Source organism: Oncorhynchus mykiss, chromosome 2 (assembly GCF_013265735.2).
Source record: "Oncorhynchus mykiss isolate Arlee chromosome 2, USDA_OmykA_1.1, whole genome shotgun sequence".
Taxonomy (NCBI): Eukaryota; Metazoa; Chordata; class Actinopteri; order Salmoniformes; family Salmonidae; genus Oncorhynchus; species Oncorhynchus mykiss.
The window spans coordinates 82,978,247-83,003,595 of NC_048566.1; the positions used below are offsets into that span (position 1 = coordinate 82,978,247).

The window sequence follows — 25,349 nt, forward strand, 5'->3', positions numbered from 1 at the left end:
AGAGAAGGATTTTCCCGCACTGAAAGCTGGAAGTGACGTACTTCCTTCGCGGTAAATGGTGCTGCGTGCGACAGATGCCAGCGGAAAAATACAGCAACACAGAAATCTAAACAGGTGCAATTCAAACTTTCTTCGGAGCTGCTGGCCAAGTAGAAGTTGTCACTATGTTGCACGCGTCACAGTCTGCATGTTGATGTAGAACGTCCCTTGTTGCGCAACATCTTCAACGCGCGCCTTCCATCCCATCAGCTTTCTAAAGTTCCGCCCTCTGGAAAGACAGGTAATTTTACATGTTTATCGAACATTGCCTTCAGTTTGCGTGTTGATAAAATCATAAAAATGTGCCTACTTCGTAACTTAACTTGCATGATTTTGTGCAAGATAAGGAATAACGTTAGTCTCTTACAAAAGCATTGACAGCAGAGCCTACAATCATTGAAAGCCAAAATGTTGTATTCGACATCTATTCTATTTAGCTAGCCTTTGTTTGTTCAGTGTTTTGATAACCGCAGCCATACTCTTGACCTGGTTACCAATGCACTTTCTATTGACATATCCTCCTGAATTGTTGTTACTTTCTGATCTGTGCATTTTTACTACCTTGTTGCCCAACGCGTTATTAAGAAACGCTATCTTACCTCTGAAGCTGCTACAGATGTTATTGTGTATGAACAATACTCCACCACCACCTAGTCTGCCTTCCTCTTGTGAGGATTTAGTTGATGACTAATAACAAATTAAGCGCAACCATTAATGCCATAGCTCCAGTAAAGTTGAAAAGGCCACATCCAAACGGAGAGCCCCTTGGATGAGTGAGGAAACTAGTCAATTAAAGATACATTTCAGAAAGATAGCAGAAGCAGAGAGAGTCGAAGTTGGTAGGGCCATTATGATATTCTGAAAGAAACTTGGCATATATAACAAGGCAATTAGAAATGACAGACTGGCTCATTTTTCTAACATAATCACTATAAATATGAATAATTTGAGTGTGCTCTTCTCGACCACTGATGGCTTGATAAATCCTACACCTGCAAGCCTATGGGAACTTTCCTCCACATCTACATGTGATGGGTTGGCAGCATATTTTAGAGAGAACCAACATTAGGCTAGGTATCAGTCAAGCAAGACCTGATGAGAAGTTTGATATGTGCTCCAGCCTACCACGCAAAGGCACTATGGATTTATTTTCCCTGGTTGACACAGACATGCTCAGGAAAGTGATATCACAATTTAAGCCTTCTACCTGCCTTCTCAATCCCACCACCTTCTTCAAAACAGTTTAAATTGCATATCTTAAAAAATGTTACTCACTCCCTGTCCACAGGAACTTTCCCCACTGCACTAAAAACTGCTATGTTGAAACCCCTTCTGATGAAAAGTAATCTAGATTCTTTAGCTTTTAGCAATTTTTGGCCAATCTCCAGCCTTCCATTCTTAAGAAAAATTCTGGATAAATTGGTTTTCAAACAGCTAAATTATTTTTTAAGTGCCAACTATATTTCTGAAATATTCCTGAAATATTCCTATCTTTTTTTTCATGCCCACCACAGCACAGAGACAGACAGCCTTAGTTAAAGTGGTACATTATCTTAGAGCCAACACATGCCAAACAGCTCTCTGTTCTTTTAATCTTAGATTTAAGTGCTGCATTTGACACTGTTGACCATGATGGCCAATAAATTGGTTTAGGACCTATTTAACTGGTCGAGAGTGGCGTTCCACAAGGTTCAATTTTAGCTCCACGGAAAATTATTAGACGATGTTAGAGATTTAAATACTTGGATGGCTCACAACTTCTTCCAGCTAAATCAAGACAAGACCGAAGTAATTATTGTTGGAGCCAAAGCACAGAGAGAGACTCTAGCCGCACATTCTAATTCACGGGCAATAAAGATAAAACATCAGATAAAAAACCTAGGTGTAATTATTTATTCTGAACTAAATTTTGAATCACACATTAGGAATGTCACCAAAATAGCTTTTTACTACCTGAGGAACATTGCCACTGTGCGTCTGTTTCTCTCTCAGGCTGATGCAAAGAGACCCATGCTTTTATTACAAGCAGGCTTGGCTAATGTAATGCTCTCATGTCTGGTCTACCCAATAAAGCCATTGGTCAACTGCAAAACATACAGAATGCTGCAGCACGGGCACTGACCAAGACCAGACGGAGAGCACACATTACACCAGTTTTAAGGTCTCTGCACTGGCTGCCTGTGAGTTTTAGAATTAATTTTAAGATTTTTCTATTGGTTTCTAAATTAATCTACAATTGTGAACCACAATACATGTCAAACATGCTTTTAAGTTGTGTACCCAGTATGTCCCTCAGGTTCTCCGGCACTGCCTTTTAACTATCCCAAAGCCTAGGACCAAGAAGCATGGAGAGGCAGCCTTTAGTTACTATGCCCCCAGCCTTTGGAATAGCCTGCCAGAGATCCTGAGGGCGGATGAAACTGTGGACATATTTAAGAGATCTTAAAATACATATTTTTAGGTTTGTTTTTCCTTACGGTGCTTTTTAGTTATTCAGCTTGTCAGTCTTTAAAAAAATAAATAAAATGTTTATCTTATTTTTTTTGTAGTGTTTCAGCTTTTATTTTCATTGTTTTTTTTTGTTTTTTTTTCCTGTAAAGAACATTGTTGGGTTCCATGTCTATAATGTACTGTCTAAATACATTTTGATTCGATTTATGACACAACAATCACTTTATTATGTAATAATAATGATACATGGGACTTATATAGCACTTTTCAATTATCCAAAGTCGCTTAACAATATGTAGGTCTACCTTTATTCTAAATCACAATCAAAGTGATTGTTGTGTTATAAAGATACTTTTGGTCAAGTAGTATATGTGGACACCTGCTTGTCGAACATTTCATTTCAAAATCATGGGCATTAATATGGAGTTGGTCCCCCCCTTTACAGCGATAACAGCCTCTACTCTTCTGGGAAGGCTTTCCACTAGATGTTGGAACATTGCTGCTGGGACTTGCTGTGTTACAATTTATCCCAAAGGTGTTCGATGGGGTTGAGGTCAGGGCTCTGTGCAGGCCAGTCAAGTTCTTCCATACAAATCTCGACAAACCATCTCCGTATGGACCTCGCTTTGTGCACAGGGGCATTGTCATACTGAAACAGGAAAAGGCCTTCCCCAAACTGTTGCCACAAAGTTGGTAGCACAGAATTGTTGAGAATGTCATTGTATGATGTAGCATTAAGATTTCCCTTCACTGGAACTAAGGAGCCTAAACCATGAAAAACAGCCCCAGACCATAATTTCTCATCCAGCAAACTTTACAGTTGGCACTATGCATTTGGCCAGGTAGCGTTCTCCTGGCATTCACCAAAACCAGATTTGTCCGTTGGACTGCCAGATGGTGAAGCGTGATTAGTCACTCCAGAGAACGCGTTCCCACTGCTCCAGAGTCCAATAGAGACGAGCTTTACACCACTCTAGCCAACGCTTGGCATTGCACATGGCGATCTTATCTTTGTTTGAGGCTACTCGGCCATGGAAACCCATTTCATGAAGCTCCTGATGAACAGTTATTGTGCTGACATTGCTTCCAGAGGCAGTTTGGAACTTGGTAGTGGGTGTTGCAACAGAGGACAGATGATTTTTATGTGCTTCAGCACTTTGTGGTCCCGTTCTGTGAGCTTGTGTGGCTTACCACTTTGTGGCTGGGTCATTGTTGCTCCTAGACATTTCCACTTTACAATAACAGTACTTACAGTTCACTGGGGCAGCTCTAGCAGGCTAGAAATTTGACGAACTGACTTGAACTGATCCTATGACGGTGCCACATTGAATGTCACTAAGCTCTTCAGTAAGGCCATTCTACTGTCAATGTTTGTCTATGGATATTGCCTGGCGGTGTGCTCGATTGTATAAACCTGTCAGCAACGGGTGTCGCTGAAATAGCCAAATCCACTAATTTGAAGGTGTGTCCATACTTCTCTCTCGCTCTCGCTCTCTCTCGCTCTCTCTCGCTCTCTCTCTCTCCAGCCAGTTTTTCCACAGCCAGATAAAATGACTCACACCAATAATACTAATGTACAGCAGTGGAGGCTGCTGAGGGGATGACTGCTCATAATAATGGCTGGAACGGAATGGCATTAAACACATGGAAACCATGTGTTTTGTATTTGATACCATTCCTCTCCAGCTGTTACCAGGAGCCCATCCTCCCCAATTAACGAGCCACCATCCTGCTGAGTTTACATCTGCACTAGCCATCTTCATGCTCAATATCTGCAGCTTCATCTGTAATATCTTAGGAAGCCAGTAGATGGCAGTGCAGCTTAAGAGCCCAGCCCCTGTTATCAGATATGGGCTTGTTTGACAGTGTAGGCAACTGACAGTCTGACCACTGCTGGAAGGATTATGCGTTCCTGGTGTAACTCAGGCAGTTGTTGCCAACCTGTACCTGTCCCGCAGGTGTGATGTTCGGATGTACCGATCCTGTGCAGGTGTTGTTACACGTGGTCTGCCACTGGGAGGACAATCAGCTGTCCAGCCTGTCTCCCTGTAGCGCTGTCTTAGGCGTCTCACAGTACGGGCATTGCAATTTATTGCCCTGGCTACATCTGTATGTCTCCTTGCAGCATGCCTAAGGCACGTTCACACAGATGAGCAGGGACCCTGGGCATCTTTCTTTTTGGTGTTTTTCATAGAAAGGCCTCTTTAGTGTCCTAAGTTTTCATGACTGTGACCTTAATTGCCTACCGTCTAACAGACTGTTAGTGTCGACTGTTCCACAGGTGCATGTTCATTACTTGTTTATGGTTCATTGAACAAGCATGGGAAAAGGTGTTTAAACCCTTTACAATGAAGATCTGTGAAGTTATTTTTACTAATTATCTTTGAAAGACAGAGTCCTGAAAAAGGGACCCTTTTTTGTTGTTGCTGAGTTTACATCTGCACTAGCCATCTTCATACTCAATATCTACAACTTCACCTGTAAAATCTTTGGAAGCCAGTAGATGGCAGTGCAGCCTAAGAGCCCAGCCTCTGTTATCAGCTACGGCTTATTCGACGTTGCAGGCATCAGCCTAATGACTGATATACAAATCACTTTGCATCATAAATAACAACTCATTGGGAGAGGCGAACGTCGAGAGCCATGCATCCTCTGAAACACGTCCCTACCAAGTGCTTCTTGACACACTGCTCGCTTAACCCAGAAGCCAGCCGCACCAATTTCAGTTTATGACAAAACAAGCAGTTTGGAGAATCATTGAACCATCTAAACATCTGTGAAATAACTTTTCAATCACCAGCAATGTTGTATTTCCAGATGTTTGAAGTTGTTGTACAAAACCAAATGTAAAAGATACAAAAACTAAACTTAAGAACGGGAAGCATAGACAGAGCACATAGAACATATCTATCGCTTCTTATATTTGCCTTTGAGTGACAGATCTTTAGCTCACATTTCTATGTGAATTGGTCGGGTCGCCTAAAGTTACACATTTCAGCTTTTCAAGCTTTTTTTATACATGTTTTATTTGTATGTTAGCTCATATTTTAAAGTATGCATTAAAAACCTCTACGGGATTGGTGCCCCCCCCCCCCCATGGGACAACTGAGCTAATGTGATTAGCATGACTATTGTTTGAGGAGAGTGCACAGTTATGTACTTAAAAATGTATCAATAAACCAATTTGGTAAATTTGGGCAGACTTGATACAACATTTTGACCAGTAATGGTTCATTGGATCAATCTAAGACGTTGCACATACAGAAACAGACGCCTCACAAGTCCTCAACTGGCAGCTTCATTAAATAGTACCCGTAAAACATCAGTCTCAACGTCACCTGTGAAGAGGCTTCTCCGGGATGCTGGCCTTCACGGCAGAGTTGCAAAGAAAAAGCCATATCTCAGACTGGCCAATTAAAAAAAAAGATTATGATGGGCAAAAGAACACAGACACTGGACAGAGGAACTCTGCCTAGAAGGCCAGCATTCCGGAGTTGCCTATTCACTGTTGACGTTGAGACTGGTGTTTTGCAGGTACTATTTAATGAACCTGCCAGTTGAGGACTTGAGGTGTCTGTTTCTCAAACTAGACACACAAATGTACTTGTCCTCTTGCTCAGTTGTGCACCGGGGCCTCCCAATCCTCTTTCTATTCTGGTTAGGGCCAGTTTGCACTGTTCTGTGAAGGAAGTAGTACACAGCATTGCACGAGCTCTTCAGTTTTCATACTTGAGTAAAAGTAAAGATACTTTAATAGGAAATTACTCAAAAGTGAAATTCACCCAGTAAAATACTACTTGAGTAAAAATGTAAAAGTATTTGGTTTTAAGTATCAAAAGTAAAAGTATAAATAATTTCAAATTCTTTAAATTAAGCAGACCAGATGGCACAATTGTTAATGTTTTTCTAATTTTCAGATAGTCAGGGGCACACTCTAATCCTCAGACATCATTCAGAAACATAGCATTTTGTATTTAGTGAGGCTGCCAGATCAGAGGTAGTAGAGATGACCTGGGATTTTCTCTTGATAAGTGTGTGAATTGGACCATTTCTGTCTTGCTAAGCATTCAAAATGAGTACTTTTGGGTGTCAGGGAAAATGTATGGAGTAAAAATGTTCTTTAAGAATGTAGTAAAGTAAAAGTAGTCAAAAATATAAATAAAGTACAGATACCCCAAAAAACTACTTAAGTACTTTACACCACTGCCATCTGCCCTGGCCTGTCTCCCCCTGTCTGGTACAGGTACTCCTGCTGTGCACTCCCCTCTCTCCTGAGCTTTCACTTGCCTCCAGCACACACGCAGTGTTGGGTGAGTGACTTTGAACTTACAATGGCTAGCCCCAAGTTGTTATTTTTCTCTTGTGCTATTTGCCTCATGACTCCTGTGGGCTTTGTTAACTATGAATTTGTTTGTTTACCCAACTGTGGGACAGACTGTTTGTTCCCATACTCGGAACTCTGACTCAGTATTGGTTACACGGAATCTTGGTCTCCCAAACTATTCTAACCACCTCTCGCCGGCTTTGTATTCATGCTACCTGATGGAATTGCTGTACAATATGATCTTGTTGCCATCGAATGCACATTCAAATGTTATAAATCAACCCTGCAGAGCTCCCCCTGTCTTCTGCCGTGCCCTGATTGTATTACTGCTGATTATATCTGGAAATGTGCATGTACACCTTTGCCCATCTACTGTTGCTAGCCCCTATTCTGTTTTGAGTTCTCATATTTGGGGTGGCAGGTAGCCTAGTGGTTAGAGCGTTGGACTAGTAACCGAAAGGTTGCTAGATCGAATCCGTGAGCTGACAAGGTAAAAATCTGTCGTTCTGCCTCTGAACAAAGCAGTTAACCCAGTGTTTCTAGGCCGTCATTGAAAATAAGAATTTGTTCTTAACTGACTTGCCTAGTTAAATAAAGGTAAAAATAATTTTCAAAAAATAATAATATCTGCTTCACTGATTTCTGCTCGCATAAAAGCCTGGGTTTTCTGCATGTTAACGCTTATTACCTATTACCTAAAATAGATCAATTGAAAGTGTGGGTTCACAGCTCCAATCCAGATGTGTTGTTCATTACTGAGATGTGGTTAAGAAAGAGTGTTTTGAACACCTGATGTTAACCTTTCTGGTTATAACCTTTTTAGGCAAGACTGATCTTCCAAAGGTGGTGGAGTGGCAATCTTTACCAAGAAACACCTTCAGTGCTCGGTTGTCTCCACCAAGTCTGTTCCCAAACAATTTGATTTGCTGATTTTACGCATTGAACTTTCAAGTAACTCTTTGTTGACTGCTGGGTGTTATCGGCCACCTTCAGCAGCGGCCTGTACCTTTTTATATGCCCTAAGCTCTCTCCTGGCCCCTTATACGAAGTCTGAATTTGGCCTGCTAGGTGACCTAAACTGGGACATGCTTAAACCACCTGTCCAAGTCCTAAAGCAATTAGACTCCCTAAATCTTTCTCAGATTATTACCAATCCCACAAGATATGACTCCAAACACCCAGAAAAGGCTACTCTTCTTACAAATACTCTTGATCGGTATTAGTCTGGTGTTTTCTGTAATGACCTTAGTGATCACTGTTTTACAGCCTGTGTTCGTAATGGGTGCTCAGTGAAACAACCTGTCCTGATTTGTCATAGACGCCTGCTAAAAAACTTCAATGACCTGGTCTCTGGAAATTGGTATAGAATCAGCTTGATCCTCTGAAGACACTTGGATCTTCTTTTTTGATATTTTCAGTGGTATTGTTAACAAATATGCGACAATAAAGAAAGTGATAATTAAAGACTGGTTCAGTCCCTGGTTCGACCGGGATCGGGCAGTTACTCCACCTTAAGAATTCCATTTGGCAAATCGCTAGGCCATATGTATACTCGGGCTGACTGGTTCTTGTTCAGGCAAATTGGAAATAAGTGCACTCAGGCTATACTGAAGGTCAAAATTAGTTACTTTAAGGAGCAGTTCTCTCTCTGTGGGTCTAACCCCAAGAAGTTCTGGAAAATGGTTAAAGACCTGGAGAATAAACCCTCCTACTCACAGCTACCCATGTCCCTTAATGTTGACAATGTGGTTGTTACTGAATAGGAGCACATGGCTGAGCTTTAATCACCACATAATTAAGTCAACATTCCTATTTGACTCTGCCATGCCTCCTTTCCCTTCCAACATTTGCTCATCTCCCACCCCTTCTAATGTTACTATCTCCGATGCTCCTCCCTCTTTTTCCCCTGCCAGGCTACAAAGTTTCTCCCTGCAGGTGGTCACTGAGTCCGAAGTGCTAAAGGAGCTCCTTAAACTTGACCCACATAAAACTTGATCCGTTCTTCCCACGTAAAACTTGATCCGGTTGCTGCCCCTGTCATCGCTAAACCTATCTCTGACTTTTTTTAACCTGTCTCTCCTCTCTGGGGAGGTTCCCATTGCTTGGAAGGCAGCCACAGTGCATCCTTTTATATAAAGGGGAGATCAAGCTGATCCTAACTGTTATAGGCCCATTTCTATTTTGCCCTGTTTATCAAAAGTGTTGGAAAAACTTGTCAATAATCAACTGACTGGCATTCTTGGCGTCTATAGTATGCAATCTGTTTTCCGCTCAGGTTATGGATGTGTCACTGCAACTTTAAAGGTCCTCATTGATGTCACCATTGCCCTTGGTTCTAAGCAATGTTGTGCTGCTATTTTTATTGACTTGGCCAAAGCTTTTGATATTGTAGACCATTCCATTCTTGTGGGCCAGCTAAGGAGTATTGGTGTCTCTGAAGGGTCTTTGGCCTGGTTTGCTAACTACCTCTGAGAGTGTAGTGTATAAAGTCAGAACTTCTGCTGTCTCAGCCACTGCCTGTCACCAAAGGAGTACCCCAAGGCTCGATCCTATGTCCCATGCTCTTCTCAATTCATATCAACAACATAGCTCAAGCATTACACGGAACTCAAACCGGCTGCGCGCTTTCGCCATTGTGCACTATCGTGCATAAATGTGTTTTGTCCCTCTACACCAAACGTGATCATGACACGCAGGTTAAAATATCAAAACAAACTCTGAACCAATGACATTCCTTTGGGGTAGGTCGAAAAGCATTAAACATGTATGGAAATTTAGCTCGTTAGCTTGCACTTGCTAGCTAATTTGTCCTATTTACCTAGCTTGCTGTTGCTAGCTAATTTGTCCTGGGATATAAACATTGAGTTGTTATTTTACCTGAAATGCACAAGGTCTTCTACTCCGACAATTAATCCACACATAAAACAGCCAACCGAATCGTTTCTAGTCATCTCTCCTCCTTCCAGGCTTTTTCATCTTTGAACTTATGGTGATCGGCATCTACACTTTCATAGTATTACCACGACAACCGGCAAAACAGTTAGTCTTTCAACCACCCACGTGGGGGTAACCAATGAGCAGACGGCACGTGGGTATCTGCTTCCATAAACCAATGAGGAGATGGGAGAGGCAGGACTTGCAGCGCAATCGTCGTCAGAAATAGAAAGGAGTTTTATTTTAGCCCTTGACATCGCAGATGCTCGTTGGTGCGCGCAATAATTGAATAACATGGATTTCTAAATTTAATTTGCGACGCTCACGCACGCGACGTGTCCAGTCAGCATGTTAGGAAGCTCTCTCATCCATTTATATGCAGATGATAGTCTTATACTCAGCTGGCCCCTCGCCGGATTTTGTGTTAAATGCTCTACAACAAAGCTTTCTTAGTATCCAACAAGCTTTCTCTGCCCATAACCTTGTTCTGAACACCTCCAAAACAAAGGTTATGTGGTTTGTTAAGAAGAAAGCCCCTCTCCCCAACGGTGTGATTACTACCTCTGAGGGTTTAGGGCTTGAGGTAGTCACCTCATACAAGTACTTGGGAGTATGGCTAGATGGTGGGATTCTGGCTCCCGAGTGGCGCAGCGGTCTAAGGCACTGCATCTCAGTGCAAGAAGCATCACTACAGACCCTGGTTCGATTCCAGGCTGTATCACAACCGGCCGTGATTGGGAGTCCCATAGGGTGGTGCACAATTGGCCCACCATTGTCCGGGTTAGGGTTTGGCTGGGGTAGGCTGTCATTGTAAATAAAAATGTGTTCTTAACTGACATGCCTAGTTAAATTTAAGGTTAAATAAAAACATATTTTTGAAAAATGGTACACTGTCCTTCTTCCAGCACATATCAAAGCTGCAGGCTAAGGTTACATCTAGATTTGATTTCCTCTATCGTAATCGCTCCTCTTTCACCCCAGCTGCTAAACTAACCCTGATTCAGATGACCATCCTACCCAGGCTAGATTACGGAGACGTAATTTATAGATCGGCAGGTAAAGGTGCTCTCGGGCAGCTAGATGAGAATTTGTTCTTAACTGACTTGCCTAGTTAAATTAAATAAAAACTAGTGTATATTTAAGTCATTGGTAGTATCCAGTAGCCTATGACGTGTAGCTAGTGTGATTTAGATTTGGTGGTTGAATAATTCATGTAGTAGTTTGAGCATTTTGTAAAAAGATTTTCCAAAGGAGTTTACCATATTGAGATGAGCATAAACAGATGACCAATGACAATCTTACTTAATCTTACACTTTGAACCTCCATTTCCTCTGTCCAATCTCATTAAGGTTTGAGTGTTGCCTACATTTGACTGCTCTATTCTGTCATTTAACTACAGAGAGGAAGAAAATGAATGCTTTGAATAATTCTGCTGGCAGTACTTGATTAGAAAAAGTAACTGGACAAGAGTCATGAGTTGTAGTCATTTGTGTTGACTTGGAAACCCCCCCCCCCCCCCCCCCCCGTCTCTCTCTCTCACTTGCTCTCTCTTTGAGCAAACAATATATACCCAACACAAATTAGTTGCTTTGTGCCAATTGAGAATCCAACAAAGATGCAACACTAAGTGAAATGTCATTAGTGCAGGGGTGGGGGGAAAGAACAGACACTTTTGCCTCTTCAGAAGTCTTCAAGAGGTCTCCATGGTGACTGAGCTGCCTGTCAATTCCAATCCTTGCCATTGAGGGGCAGCATTGATCGACAGGTGGACCAAGGGGAAAAGTAGAGTTTGGCAGCAAGCAGAGGGTTAATGCTTTTAAGTTAAACGTTTTACTGCCTGTCTCTTTGTCTCAGATTGTGTATCAGGCTGAGTAGCTGTTAAAACCCACCAGGATTTTGCATTGCTCACTCTCTCAGCAACTGTAGCCTTGAGGTTATTAAAGACACATCAGCTTCAAACGGTGTCCATGGTAGAACACGGTGTTCAGCTCCAGCATTGGTACTAGTTAGTGTGCCACTTCTTTTTCCACATAAGCCTAATTTTTCACTTGGGACCTCTTGCAGAGTAGCGGTTGAAGGCTATGTTGAGGTGTGTGTGGTGGGAGTCTGGATGGTTCTACAGGAGATGTTGGTCTCTCTCTGACTTGTAAAATTATTATAGAGCTGGGCTGTTTTGGAGGGGTGAGGCAGGGTAAGGGTGGTGAGCAGAGTTGAGGGACAGCTCTAATTAGATTACTGTAACCCCCATACGTGGGGCCACCTCACACCTGGTGGTCCTTGCACCCCATCCCAACGCTGAGGCAGGGCCAGTTCACTGGGGAGAGGATTTGGACTGAGGGGACTGAGCTTTTGGTTGGGGAGAGGTGGGAGAGCTGCCCCAACTCAAAGGCCATGTCGAGGGGGCTCTCAAATCCTCAAATCCTCTCTAAATCTTTTGTCATTTATACAGGGATTTATTTGTCATTAAAGAACAATCATGGTATCAGAGCAGCATCAAGTAGCATAATTGCGTTTAAGAATGTTTTTTTTATTATAGAAATAAATAAACCCTCTCTGGCCATTCATTGTTGCACTGGGTATTGATATATTTTCCAAACTGGGGCTATATATTTCCCACAAAAATGTTGTATGGGACTTGCACATACATTGATATTAAGAGGTGTTATGGACGGTTACATCCACTGAATATGGTGAACTGGACATCACCAACTGCACTTGTGCTGCCAGTCAGGCCCATAGTAAACTAATTGCAATACATTTGTCAACACAAGTTGCTGAACGAAGATTCCCCCTCTCTCTCTTCTGTTGACTTAACTCTGTGTATTTCCCCCAGTAGCTAGCTACCGACAGCTCCTGTCAGGCTGCTCATTCCATTACTGAGAGACCGTTGCTAGCCTCCTCACCATGGTTTCCTCCAACCCCGGTGACCATGTTGGTTTTTGCCCTCCCCTTTGGAGTTAAGCCCCCATGTTCAGGCTTGTTAAGTCTCTCTTTAGCACAAGACAACTTTCTCCCCCCTCACTCACAATGGAGCTGACCTCTGGAGCACATATCAGCTGGACATTACCCTTCCACTGCAGCGGTTGTTTTCTGCTCTACTTTAGCATTTATTAGGCTAACCCATGCTGAAGTGGGAGGAGAAATAGGAGGAAGATCCTAAAAATTGTCAGACTCCAGCCACCCAAGTCATAGACTCTTCTGTCTGCTACCACACAGCAAGCAGTACCGGATAGCCAAGTCTGGGACAAAAACAGCTTCTTTAACAGCTTCTACCCCCAAGTCACATGATTGCGGAAAAGTGACTCAAATGGCTACCAGGACTATTTACATTGACCCCCGTATTTTATTTGTATTTATTCTTATTTTTTTGCACTGAGTCTCTTGCACAGGCTTGATGTACACTCACTGGATTCTAACCACCCTGTCACACATACTACACTGACACTGACACTCCAACACGCACACATATTGATGACACACACGCTTATGCTACTCTCTGTTTATCTATGCATAGTCACTTTACCCCTCCCTACCTGTACAGTGCATTTGGAAAGTCTTCAGACCCCTTCACTTTTCCCACATTTTGTTATGTTACAGCCTTATTCTAAAATGAGTTCAATTGTTTGTTTTTCTCATCAATCTACACACAATACCCCATAATGACAAATCAAAAACAGGTTTCTTAGGTTTTTTGCAAAAGTATAACAAATGTTTAAAAAAACAACATGTTTACAGTATGCAGACCCTTTACTCAGTACTTTGTTGAAGCACCTTTGGCAGCGATTTCAACTTTGAGACTTCTTGGGTATGACGCTACAAACTTGGCACACCTGTATTTGGGGACTTTCTCCCATTCTTCTCTGCAGATTCTCTCAGGTTGGACGGGGAGCGTCACTGCACAGCTATATTCAGGTCTCTCCAGAGACATTAGATCGGGTTCAAGTCTGGGCTCTGGCTGGGCCACTCAAGGACATTCAGAGACTTGTCCCGAAACCACTCCTGCGTTGTCTTGGCTGTGTGCTTAGGGTCATTGTCCTGTTGGAAGGTGAACCTTCACTCCCAGTCTAAAGCCGTGAGGGCTCTGGAGAAGATTTTCATTAAGGATCTCTCTGTACTTTGTTCCGCTCATCTTTCTATCGATCCTGAATAGTCTCCCAGTCCCTGCCGGTGAAAAACATCCCCACAGCATGATGCTGTCACCACCATGCTTCACCACAGGGGTGGTGCCAGGTTTCTTCCAGACGTGACGCTTGGCATTCTGGCCAAAGAGTTTTAAATCTTGGTTTCATCAGACCAGAGAATCTCGTTTCTCATGGTCTAAGAGTCCCCTTTAGGTGCCTTTTGGCAAACTCCAAGCGGGCTGTCAAGTGCCTTTTTTACTGAGGAGTGACTTCTGTCTGGTCACTCTACCATAAAGGCCTGATTGGTGGAGTGCTGCAGAGATGGTTATCCTTCTGGAAGGTTCTCTCATCTCCACAGAGGACATCTGGAGCTCTGTCAGAGTGACCATTGGGTTCTTGGTCACCTTCCTGACCATGGCTCTTCTCCCCCAATTGCTCAGTTTGGCTGGGTGGCCAGCTCTAGGAAGAGTTTTGGTGATTCCAAACTTCTTCCATTTAAGAATGATGGAGGCCACTGCGTTCTTGTGAGCTTCAATGCTGCAAAAATGTTTTGGTACTCTTCCCCAGATCTGTGCCTCGACACAATCCTGTCTCAAAGCTCTACGGACAATTCCTTCGACCTCATGGCTTGGTTTTTGCTCTGACATGCACTGTCATCTGTGGGACCTTTATACAGACATGTGTGTACCTTTCCAAATCACGTCTAGTCAATTGAATTTACCACAGGTGGACTCCAAGTTTTAGAAGTATCTCAAGGATGATCAATGGAAACAGGATGCACCTGAGCTCAATTTGGAGTCTCATAGCAAAGGATTTGAATAGTTCTGTAACTTTATACAACTTTATTTTAAATATAAAGTTGCAAAACTTTCTGGGGTATTCTGTGTAGATTGAGGAAATGTTTTTATTTAATCCATAATAGAATAAGGCTGTAGCATAACAAAATGTGGAAAATATTACGTCAACTAACCCGTACACCTGCACATTGACTCTGTACCGGTACCCCTTGTATCTAGCCTTGTTATTGTTATTGTGTTACTATTTTCCTTTAGTTTATTTAGCAACATTTTATTAATATTTTCTAACTCTGGATTGTTGGTTAAGGGCTCTCAAGTAAGCATTTCATGGTAAGGTTGTATTCGGCACATGTGACATAGTTTGCTTTATTTGATTCATACTTTCAACCATTCTTAAACCCTTCCACTCGTGGGAATTGGCCTATATGGATGGGGCTAAATTTAAATGTTTCTTACAGAAGAAATATGGAAATGTGCATGAACATGGTAGCAATTAAAAGGGAACCGTTTTGATATTATTGGAAAATGATTAGACTAAAGGTGAGGACACAACAGTTCACCTGATACAAGACTGAATCCAAGCATTACACTGTTGATTTTATGTGCATTTGACATTTTATTGTACTTTTTGCCACATTTGATGACAACGAAATCTGAAAATACTCTGGATACATTCAGTAACATAATATTATTGGACAATGTTTGGTAGGTCCATCATAAGACAAAAAAATAACAAGGGTTTGAGTGAGAGGAGTAACTTGTGTTTCCAAGTGGCCACACACCTCGTGTGCACAGTTCCTAAGTAATTTCAATGTACTTTTATGACTCAAAGAAGAGTCTTCAACTATAAGGTGCTTTCCTAGCTGTGTTGTTGTGGAACTATAGCAAGCACACTTGTAGTTGTTTGGTTTGGAACACAACCCTGTATCCACAATTACCTTTGTTTACACAATCCAAAAACAGTCCCTTGTAAATCACAATCTGGGTCAGGTGGGCATCATTTGAAGGCATGTTCTATTGCCAACATGACTCGCTAAATGATAAAATACGATCTTAGTCTTGGGCTTTCACAAGGCAATTCAAATCAAATGTTACACATTTTTAGCAGATGTTATTGCAGGTGTGGCGAAATGCTTGATTGTTCAGGACAACCCAGGGTATAACGCCATGTCATCTTGTAACTACATCAAACCTAGTGATCATAAACGTTGACACTAGAGGTCGACCGATTTATGATTTTTCAACGCCGATACCGATTTATTGGAGGACCAAAAAAAGCTGATACCGATTAATCGGACAATTTAAAAAATATATAAACTACAAATATATATATTTATTTGTTTATTTGTGTATATATATTTTTTATTTGTATATATATTTGTAGTAAGGACAATTACAACAATACTGAATGAACACTTTTATTTTAACTTAATATAATACATAAATGAAATCCATTTATTCTCAAATAAATAATGAAACATGTTCAATTTGGTTTAAATAATGCAAAGACAAAGTGTTGGAGAAGAAAGTAAAAGTGCAATATGTTCCATGTAAAAAAAACAGCTCATGTTTAAGTTGCTTGCTCAGAACATGTTATGTCATAATTATGTAAAATTCTGGCAAATTACTGTCATTGTTAGGAAGAAATTATTTTCACACAGTTCGCAACGAGCCAGGCGGCCCAAACTGCTGCATATACCCTGACTCTGCTTGCACAGAACGCAAGAGAAGTGATACAATTTCCCTAGTTAATATTGCTTGCTAACATTAATTTATTTTAACTAAATATGCAGGTTTAAAAATATATACTTGTGTATTGATTTTAAGAAAGGCATTGATGTTTACAGTTAGGTACATTGGTGCAACGATTGCGCTTCTGTTAAAACATCACCTGTTTGGCGAAGTAGTCTGTGATTCAATTATAAATCAATTATATGCAACGCAGGACAAGCTAGTTAAACTAGTAATATCATGAACCATGTGCAATTAACCAGTGATTATGTTAAGATTGATTGTTTTTTTATAAGATAAGTTTAATGCTAGCTAGCATCTTACCTTGGCTCCTTTTTGCACTCGCGTGCCATGCAGTCTCCTCGTGGATTGCAATGTAATCGGCCAGAATCGGCATCCACAAATGCAGATTTACTGATTTTTACTGATTGATATGAAAACTTGAAATCGTCCCTAATTAATCGGTCGATTTAATCAGTCGACCTCTAGTTGAGACTATATATGACATGAGATTTATGATATGGAAATGTGAAGTACCGATTTTGGACTCGGGGTGTTTTGCTTGCTGGTATGCCATCAAAGTGGCGGCAGCTTCTTGCTGCGTGAGGTGCTCAAGTTCAGAATGTCTGTTAGTCAAAACTCATACAGCGCGGTGACCGAGACCCTGAGCTCTGACTTCATGTATAGCATGTTACTGTACAGCCACTGTGTTTCTATTTGGGTGCTTATCAGTGCCCAGATCTGCCATTTTCAACCTGTATACATACTGGTGCGGGTGTAAAGGGCTACCTATTGAATGGATAGGCTATCCATTAAATAGTTACGAAAGTTAGGCCTAGTTAACCATTTTCATGAATTAAGCTCATATGATCACACTATCTATACATGTTTTCTGCTTGCTAAATTCGCTTACCTATTCATCCTGTTCCTCTTCTAGAGCAGGATCATGTGGTTTTAGATCCGCTATCAGGCATGTTGAAGTGAGTTATGGTTCTAATTAACCCATTTTTTTGTTCACAAGGTTGCTATGTGTGGGACAAGACCAATGAAACATTCAGTCCACTGCTTCATTTGTCCCCAATCATTCCACCTAAAAGAAGCCTGCCCTTCACCTTCATAATGACTCTGGAATGCCCCTTTGCACAAAATGGGCAAACAACATCCGAACACACACTCTCATTGCTGTTTCTTGCTTGCTGCATTAACTCTCGCTTGAAGACGACTGTTATACTGTGGCTCATGCCAGGACTGAGTGGACTAGCCAGTAACCCTGCACCATCTGTGTGGGACCTTAATAACCAGTGCAGTGATTTATTGGTCCTACTCAGCAGTGTCTTTTTGGGGGGACCAAATACCCCCCACCCCCCCACCTGAGCTTTTTAATAGAACTGCAGGAACATGCATGAAAGCAGTGGTGATGTGGGGACTTCAGCCTTTCAGGACAAGATGCCACTGGTCTGGTGGTTAAAAAGATTAAATGTCCAGAAAATGAGCTCATAGTTTTCTTGGCTAAAAAATATGATTTGAAAGTCAAGTTGCTGTTCCTTTTTGATACATTTGTCTTAGAGTTAAAGTTATGCTACAGATGTTTTATATCATTTTAGCCAGTAGTTTTGAAAGTGGCACTCACAAGTCTAAATGGGTCACTGAAAATTCTGTATGTCACCCATTTCGTATGATATCTTACATCCTGAAAAAAAAATATCTGTTACCAAGTCCAATTGTACAACATGTTAAGAATTTGTAAGTGCTTAAGATCCCGTTCAATATTTTTAAGAGTAGACCTATTTTTTTTCTTCAAGAACACCAGCCGTAGATTGGCTACAAGATGTTTTCTTTTACCATGTCGATGCTAGCTACCCACCATAGAGACACTTAGAACATCTCCTCCTTCCATCAGTCAGTAGCCTAAATGTTCTTATAGCTTTGTTGTGTATTGCATCAATGTCATGTGAACTGCTTACATTGAGACCCCCCGTGTCACCACCTCCTGAGGCCGATAAGGAGCCCTGGTGAAAAGCCTGGTCTTATCTCCTCCCCATGCTCTGACGCTGGCCCTGCTTTATGGGTAGTAGCTCCTTTGTCTCCTCTATTTCTCTCTCTCTCTCCCCTGATCACTCTCACTCACTCATTGCCCATGCAAGTTCTTTGAAGGCCCAGAAAAGGTTTGCAAAAGACACACACACCCTCCTTTCCGTTCTCTTCTCCTTCGTTCCCTCCATATCATTTCTCTGCACCCCCTCTCCTTTTCTCCTCTGTTTGAGGGGGCCTGGAAGGGACACCCTCCTTTCTCTCCCAGCTGGGTTTGTTGACACACAGTCAATCTAGGGTTCTCTTTCACCCCTGTCCACCACCCCGCTTTTTACCCTCGCCCCCCTCACTCCATCTCTACTCGCCCCTCTCTTCTCTCTCAGAACATGAAAGCTGCCACAGCTGTGGACTGTATTAGCATAGCCGCTGAAGAGGGGGGTGCTAAATATATTACAGCCATTACCTTTTGTTTGAGCGGTGAGTTTTAAAACATTTCAGCTTTTCACTGGGCCAAGGGAGGGAGCACAAAGGAGCGCCACTATGATTCTGTTGAACCTGATTTTTAAATATGGGTCAGAAAGCTAGCGTAATTCAGAGGGAGGGGGTTCAGAGCATGTAAAGCTGTGTGAAACCTGTTGGAGCTAAAAACAATTAAGTCGTTTATTATACAGTACCAGTCAAATGTTTTAGTACACCTACTCATTCAAGGGTTTTTCTTTATTTTGTACTATTTTCTACATTTTAGAATAATAGTGAAGACATCAAAACTATGAAATGACACATATGTAGTAACCAAAAAAGTGTTGAACAAATCTTAATAGATTTTAGATTCTTCAATGTAGCCACCCTTTCCCTTGGTGACAGCTTTGCACACTCTTGGCATTCTCTCAACCAGCTTCACCTGGAATGCTTTTCCAACAGTCTTGAAGGAGTTCCCACATATGCTCAGTACTTGTTGGCTGCTTTTCCTTCACTCTGCGGTCCAACTCATCCCAAACCATCTCAATTGGGTTGAGGTCAGGTGATTGTGGAGGCCAGGCATAACTGATGCAGCACTCCATCACTCTCCTTATTGGTCAAATAGCCCTTACACAGCCTGAAGGTGTGTTGGGTAATTGTCCTGTTGAAAAAAAAACGATAGTCCCACTAAGTGCAAACCAGATAGGATGGCGTATTGATGCAGAATGCAGTGTGCCTTGAATTCTAAATAAATCACTGAAAAGTGTCACCAGCAAAGCACCCAACTCTGGGTGCTCAGTTCAACTCAGTTCACCTACTCTGCATCTCACAAAGACATGGAGGTTGGATCCAAAAATGTCAAATCAGACCAAAGGACAGATTTCCACCGGTCTAATGTCCATGGCTCGTGTTTCTTGGCCCAAGTCTCTTCTTATTATTAGTCTCCTTTAGTAGTGGTTTCTTTGCAGCAATTTGACCATGAAGGCCTGATTCACACAGTCTCCTCTGAACAGTTGATGTTGAGATGTTTCTGTTACTTGAACTCTGTGACGCATTTATTTGGGCTGCAATCTGAGGCTTATCACTAATGAACATATCCTCTGTAGCAGAGGTAACTCTGGGTCTTCCTTTCCTGTGGCGGTCCTCATGAGAGCCAGTTTCATCATAGAGCTTGAAGTTTTTTTTGTTATTAAATCAATTTGACCCCCTTTTCGCCCCAATTTCGTGGTATCCAATTGTTAGTAATTACTCGGGAGCTCGGGAGAGACGAAGGTCGAAAGCCATGCGTCCTCCGAAACACAACCCAACACAACCCGCACTGCTTCTTAACACAGCGCGCCTCCAACTCGGAAGCCAGCCGCACCAATGTGTCGGAGGAAACACCATTTCCTTGGTTAGCGCACACTGCTCCCGGCCCACCACAGGAGTCGCTGGTGCGCGATGAGACAAGGATATCCCTACCGGCCAAACCCACCCTAACCCGGACGATGCTAGGCCAATTGTGCGTCGCCCCACGGACCTCCCGGTCGCGGCCGGCTGTGACAGAGCCTGGGCGCAAACCCAGTCTCTGGTGGCACAGCTAGCACTGCGATGCAGTGCCTTAGACCACTACGCCACCCGGGAGGCCTGAGCTTGATGGTTTTTGCGACTGCACTTGAAGAACTTACAAAGTTACACTATTTAACTTTTAACAAAGCACACCTGTTAATTGAAATGCATTCCAGGTGACTACCTCATGGTTCTGGTTTAGAGAATGGCAAGATTGTGCAAAGCTGTCAAGGCAGCTTTGCACAAAGATTCTTTGAAGAATCTTAAATATAACAGTTTTATTTGTTTAACACTTTTCTTTGGTTACTACATGATTCCATATGTATTATTTCATAGTTACAATTTAGAAAATATAAACATTTTAAGAAATCCTTTAATAGAATAAAAGGAATCAATGGATTAAGAAATATGTAACATTTTAAAATAATAAGTGGCTGAACAAACAAGTGCATGATATTTCACCTAAATTCAGATTTTTTTCCCCCCTAATTTCCAAACAAATCTTTTTCATCCAACACATCTCATAGTGGTAAAGACTTTTTGATTTTCAGATGAAAATGTGAGCTAGCTTCTGACTGAAGTGTCAAGAGACTGACATTTGGATGGTCCTGTATTTCCATTGGCAGGTGGAAATATGAGCAAGGCCAGATCCAGCAGGGTGACCCGTAGCTCCACCCCCCAGGCCTGGCACACAGAGCCGCCCCAGGACTCTGGGCCTGGCCCACATGGGACCCAGCAGAGGAAGCAGACAGACTCAGCCCTACCCCTGGCCCAGGACCTCAGTCAAATGAGTGTGAGTGGACAGGACACCTCACTACCACGGTAATTCCAGTTACATCAGTCATGAAGAATATTTTCAGTTATCCAGTTGGATGGATACTTGTACTTATTGCATTTGGGAAGAACTGAATTGAAGATGTATTCTGCTCTCTATTCCATTTCGCAGCAAATATATTTTGTAAAATTAATAACATCAAAAGATTGGAGACTGTGGGGTCAGAGATGTGACAATAAGATTGAATAATGATTTTCTAACTTTGTGTTGTTTCAGGAAAGGGAGGGTGTCTAAGGGCAGCAGTGGCCCCATCCAGGGGGGTCCGTCGTCCTCTGGCTCTAAGCCTACACAGAGCTCCCCCTCTGGGCCGGCAATGAATCCCTCTCCCCGGGGAGGCCTGGCTGCTGTGGCTCGACTGGTGAAACTGGGGCGCTGTAAGAACGTGGTGGTAGTGGCCGGTGCAGGCATCAGTACGGCCAGCGGTATCCCAGACTTTAGGTGGGGTTGTGGGTGCAAGTCCTATGGGTTCTAGAGTATACTTGCTCTTGCTCTCGTTTTTGTCTCACTCCAATTTGTGTTTCTATCCTCCCTCCCACTAGGACCCCGGGCACAGGGCTGTATGCCAACTTGGCCAAGTACAACATCCCCTACCCGGAGGCCATCTTCAACATCGAGTACTTCTCCAATGACCCTCGGCCCTTCTTCTCCCTGGCCAAGGAGTTGTACCCAGGCAGTCACCGACCCAACTACATCCACTACTTCATCCACATGCTGCACCTCAAGGGCCTGCTGCTCCGCATGTACACCCAGAACATTGACGGCCTGGAGAAGAGTGGGTGTGGGGGGAGGGACTGGGTGGGTCTTTTGGGAAAGTGAATCTGCTCATGTCTAAGTTTATAAGGACATTAGCTATATTTGAAGTCTACTCGTCCTTCAATAAAATGTGTGGTAGAAAACAGAAAGAAAGCACAGAATTGCAGCATGCCTTTCATTGTGACAGAGCAGGGGAAACTTAAACAGGCAGTAGCATCTCAAACAACTGACATTAAAGATGTGAGAAAGGACATCACAATCCATGTTAGTGAATGTTATTGACACTGACTCATCCTCTCCCCTTAACAGTAAGTGGCATCCCAGACGAGAAGCTGGTGGAGGCTCATGGAAGTTTTGCGACTGCTTCCTGTCACCTGTGCTACACCCCATTCCCTGCCCAGGAGGCCAAGGTAAACCAGGACAAAAGGTCACCAGCCCATGCCAATCACAGGTGGTCATCAAAATATCAGAAATGAAAATAACTTAATTCACAAAACCCACAAAGAGATGGAAATAATAAGCCACCAGTTTGTAACACAGATGAATATGGACTTGATTCAGGGTTTGCTTTAAAGAATATTCAAGACATTCAAATGCAGGAGCTAAACAGCCTAAAGTAGTCCTGGTAAATCTTTGACCAACTTCTCTTGGATAACCGTCTCTTCCAGAGTGCCATAATGAGTGACAAGGTCCCGGTCTGTACATTCTGCCAGGCCACGGTCAAACCGGACATAGTGTTCTTTGGAGAGGACCTTCCTGAGAAGTACTTCCTGCATTCTAAAGACTTCCCTAAAGCTGACCTGCTCATCATCATGGGCACGTCTTTACAGGTGAACCTCAAAACTGTTAAGCGGCTGCAGAAATGTTATATTGGTACCGCACCACACGGCCAACTACTCCACACTATTTGACACTTGAGTTCAGTTGCCTAAAAGTGTTAATTCACTTTTTATTTTAGCTGATCTTAACCAGATTACAAACTTAAAAACAGTTGTGATGAAACAACAACACCATAAGACTTGAACATAAGCATAAAATAGTGAACCAATGTCATAACATCAGCGTTCTTTCTATGGATCTGACTCACTGTCTCACATCATGTGGTTTCTGCCAGATCGAGCCCTTTGCCAGCCTGGTGAACACAGTGAGGTCCACAGTTCCGCGGCTGCTCCTGAACCGGGACGCAGTGGGTCCCTTTCAGAAGGTGCCCCTGAGGAGGGGCGACTACATAGAGCTGGGGGACCTGGTGGACACGGTCAGGAGGTTTGGTGAATTCCTAGGGTGGCATTCCGAGATCCAAGACCTGATGACCAGTCAGGAAAATGGGGTATGTACAATGCAACACTTTCTATATATATTCAGTTTAGGCCAGTGTTATTTCTAGTGGCATCTGCTTAAAATCTGTTTGAACTAGCTTGCTCTCTCTTGGTTTGTCATGGGCTTAGATTAGTATTTTTATGTGTTGTGAACAAAACTGGTTGCGTCATTTCTCTGCAGACCATCCCTACTCTGGTAAGCAATGTTTCATCAGGAAGGGGCCGAGAAGGGCCCACCCAGACCAAAGCCACTGGCCTGGGGAGGAGAGGGGCATCAGAGCCCCGAGGAAGGTTGCCCCCTAAATCCAGGCCAGGGGCCCGTGGCCCCACCAACGGCAGCAGTGAGAGCGACTCCGAGTCAGACAGCAAGAGCATAGTTTCATCCAGCCCAAGTAAATGAAACTGAACATGTCCCCTGGGCCCCCCCCCCCCCCCCCCAAAATACACTCTTTTCAATTGGTTGAGGAAATACTGGAAAAAGTTTGTCAGCTGACGTGTGCATGTGTACAGTATGGATGTTTCAAATCAATGCAAATTGACATGTTCAGCACATAAGTGAACCTCCTCGTTGTCTGAAATGGCCGGCAAAGTGAGGATTCGGGGGTTTGTCTAAATGGGTATTCAGGCTTGGGGGAGGAGGGCAGGAACTTGGGCTTATGCCCAGCTTGTAGAGGACAGTGGTAAATTACCATGGGAGACGTGACCTCCCGAGTTTGCAGTGTCCCGCTGTGTGTTTTCAGACACCACTGCCACTGAGTGGGGGGGCTCCATCCAAAACTCATAAATGTCTCTGCCCTTCAACATAGGAGTCAAGGACCCAATATCTGTGTATGTGCGCATTTTAAACGTATGCAGAGTTTGCTCTGAGTGACAGGTTCCATGCTCTGTCAATGTTGGCCTAATGCAAGTATTCCATTTTGCACAAACTCATTGCACTGTTCTCCACAGGTCACTTGTACACCCGTCTATGCAGTACCCCTCTGGGATTCAACACTTCACATTTTGAATTAAAGACCATTGAGCACTTGTATTTTCAGGACAAAAGATGAAATTATCCTTTTTTAAATGTTTTGACTTATGAATGGACTAGTAGGGCAGTTTCCTTTTTTCATCATCCTCATGAAAGGTTCAGAAGTTAACGCCAGGATAAGGGTTGTCCTTAATTCATGTGGTTTTAACTGTATACTTCATGTATTCCTTTTGGTTAGATTTATTTTGGACAGGACTGTATTGTTATTAATTGTACAAAAATACATATTTAATAAATTAAACTTAGCCTTTTGTCTTCTGTGTTGTATTCTGTGATTGGTACATAAAATATAATTCAGGATAGTTCATATTTAATAACTTTGAAAGAGGCCTGACATTATTATTATATAAATAAAAGCCACATTAAATATATATTTTTTCCTTCCAAACGGGAACCCAAGTGATCGTGTGTGTGCTCCATTGTTTTTTTGTGTGGAGGACAACTGACATTGCCTGACAACTCAACATAAATTCTTCCGCTAAATACTTCAGTCTGAGACTGCCATCATCAAAGTTGTTTGTAGTGACAACATTTTAGGGGTATTGTACAAAAAGTTATTGATTGGATCATCTCTAACCAATCAAGAGTAGCAAAGCTAATGACACATTTCCAAACCTCTGCTTTACCCACGTGTGTTCTCACGCTGACCCAACCCAATCGGTTTCTGGGACCAATCAAAAGTTTCAAATCGAAAGTTCTCTCCTAAAAACATATTGGAGGTACTCTTGGTGCTTTCAAAACTGGGAACTGAAAAAAAACTAGGTCAAATCATGTCAGTGTTCTTCAGGTCAGAAAGTCTGAGCTCTAGAAAGATGCCAGTTTCCAAGTTGGATGACCGTTCAAAACAAATTCTTCCCCAAACTGTTTTTTCACTCGGAAGTCAGCGATTTGAGTTCCCAGTTGTTTTTGAACACAGCATCAGATCTAGACTCAAGGCAGAGAAGAAACAATGTCTGTGATCATGGCGTAGTGTTTGGCA

General features: G+C 42.6%; 1 protein-coding gene across 1 annotated transcript; it reads left to right on the forward strand.

Annotated features, from left to right (window-relative positions):
* On the forward strand, window positions 1–24,623 carry si:dkey-103i16.6 (SIRT1 domain-containing protein). Its single transcript, XM_021574195.2, has 9 exons — window positions 1–280; window positions 21,063–21,258; window positions 21,488–21,709; window positions 21,811–22,043; window positions 22,334–22,434; window positions 22,693–22,854; window positions 23,139–23,351; window positions 23,522–23,732; window positions 24,289–24,623. Exons 2-9 carry the CDS (start codon window positions 21,071–21,073, stop codon window positions 24,387–24,389), a joined length of 1,431 nt encoding a protein of 476 aa, XP_021429870.2. The 5' UTR covers window positions 1–280; window positions 21,063–21,070; the 3' UTR covers window positions 24,390–24,623.
* Window positions 24,624–25,349: the final 726 nt, after the last annotated feature.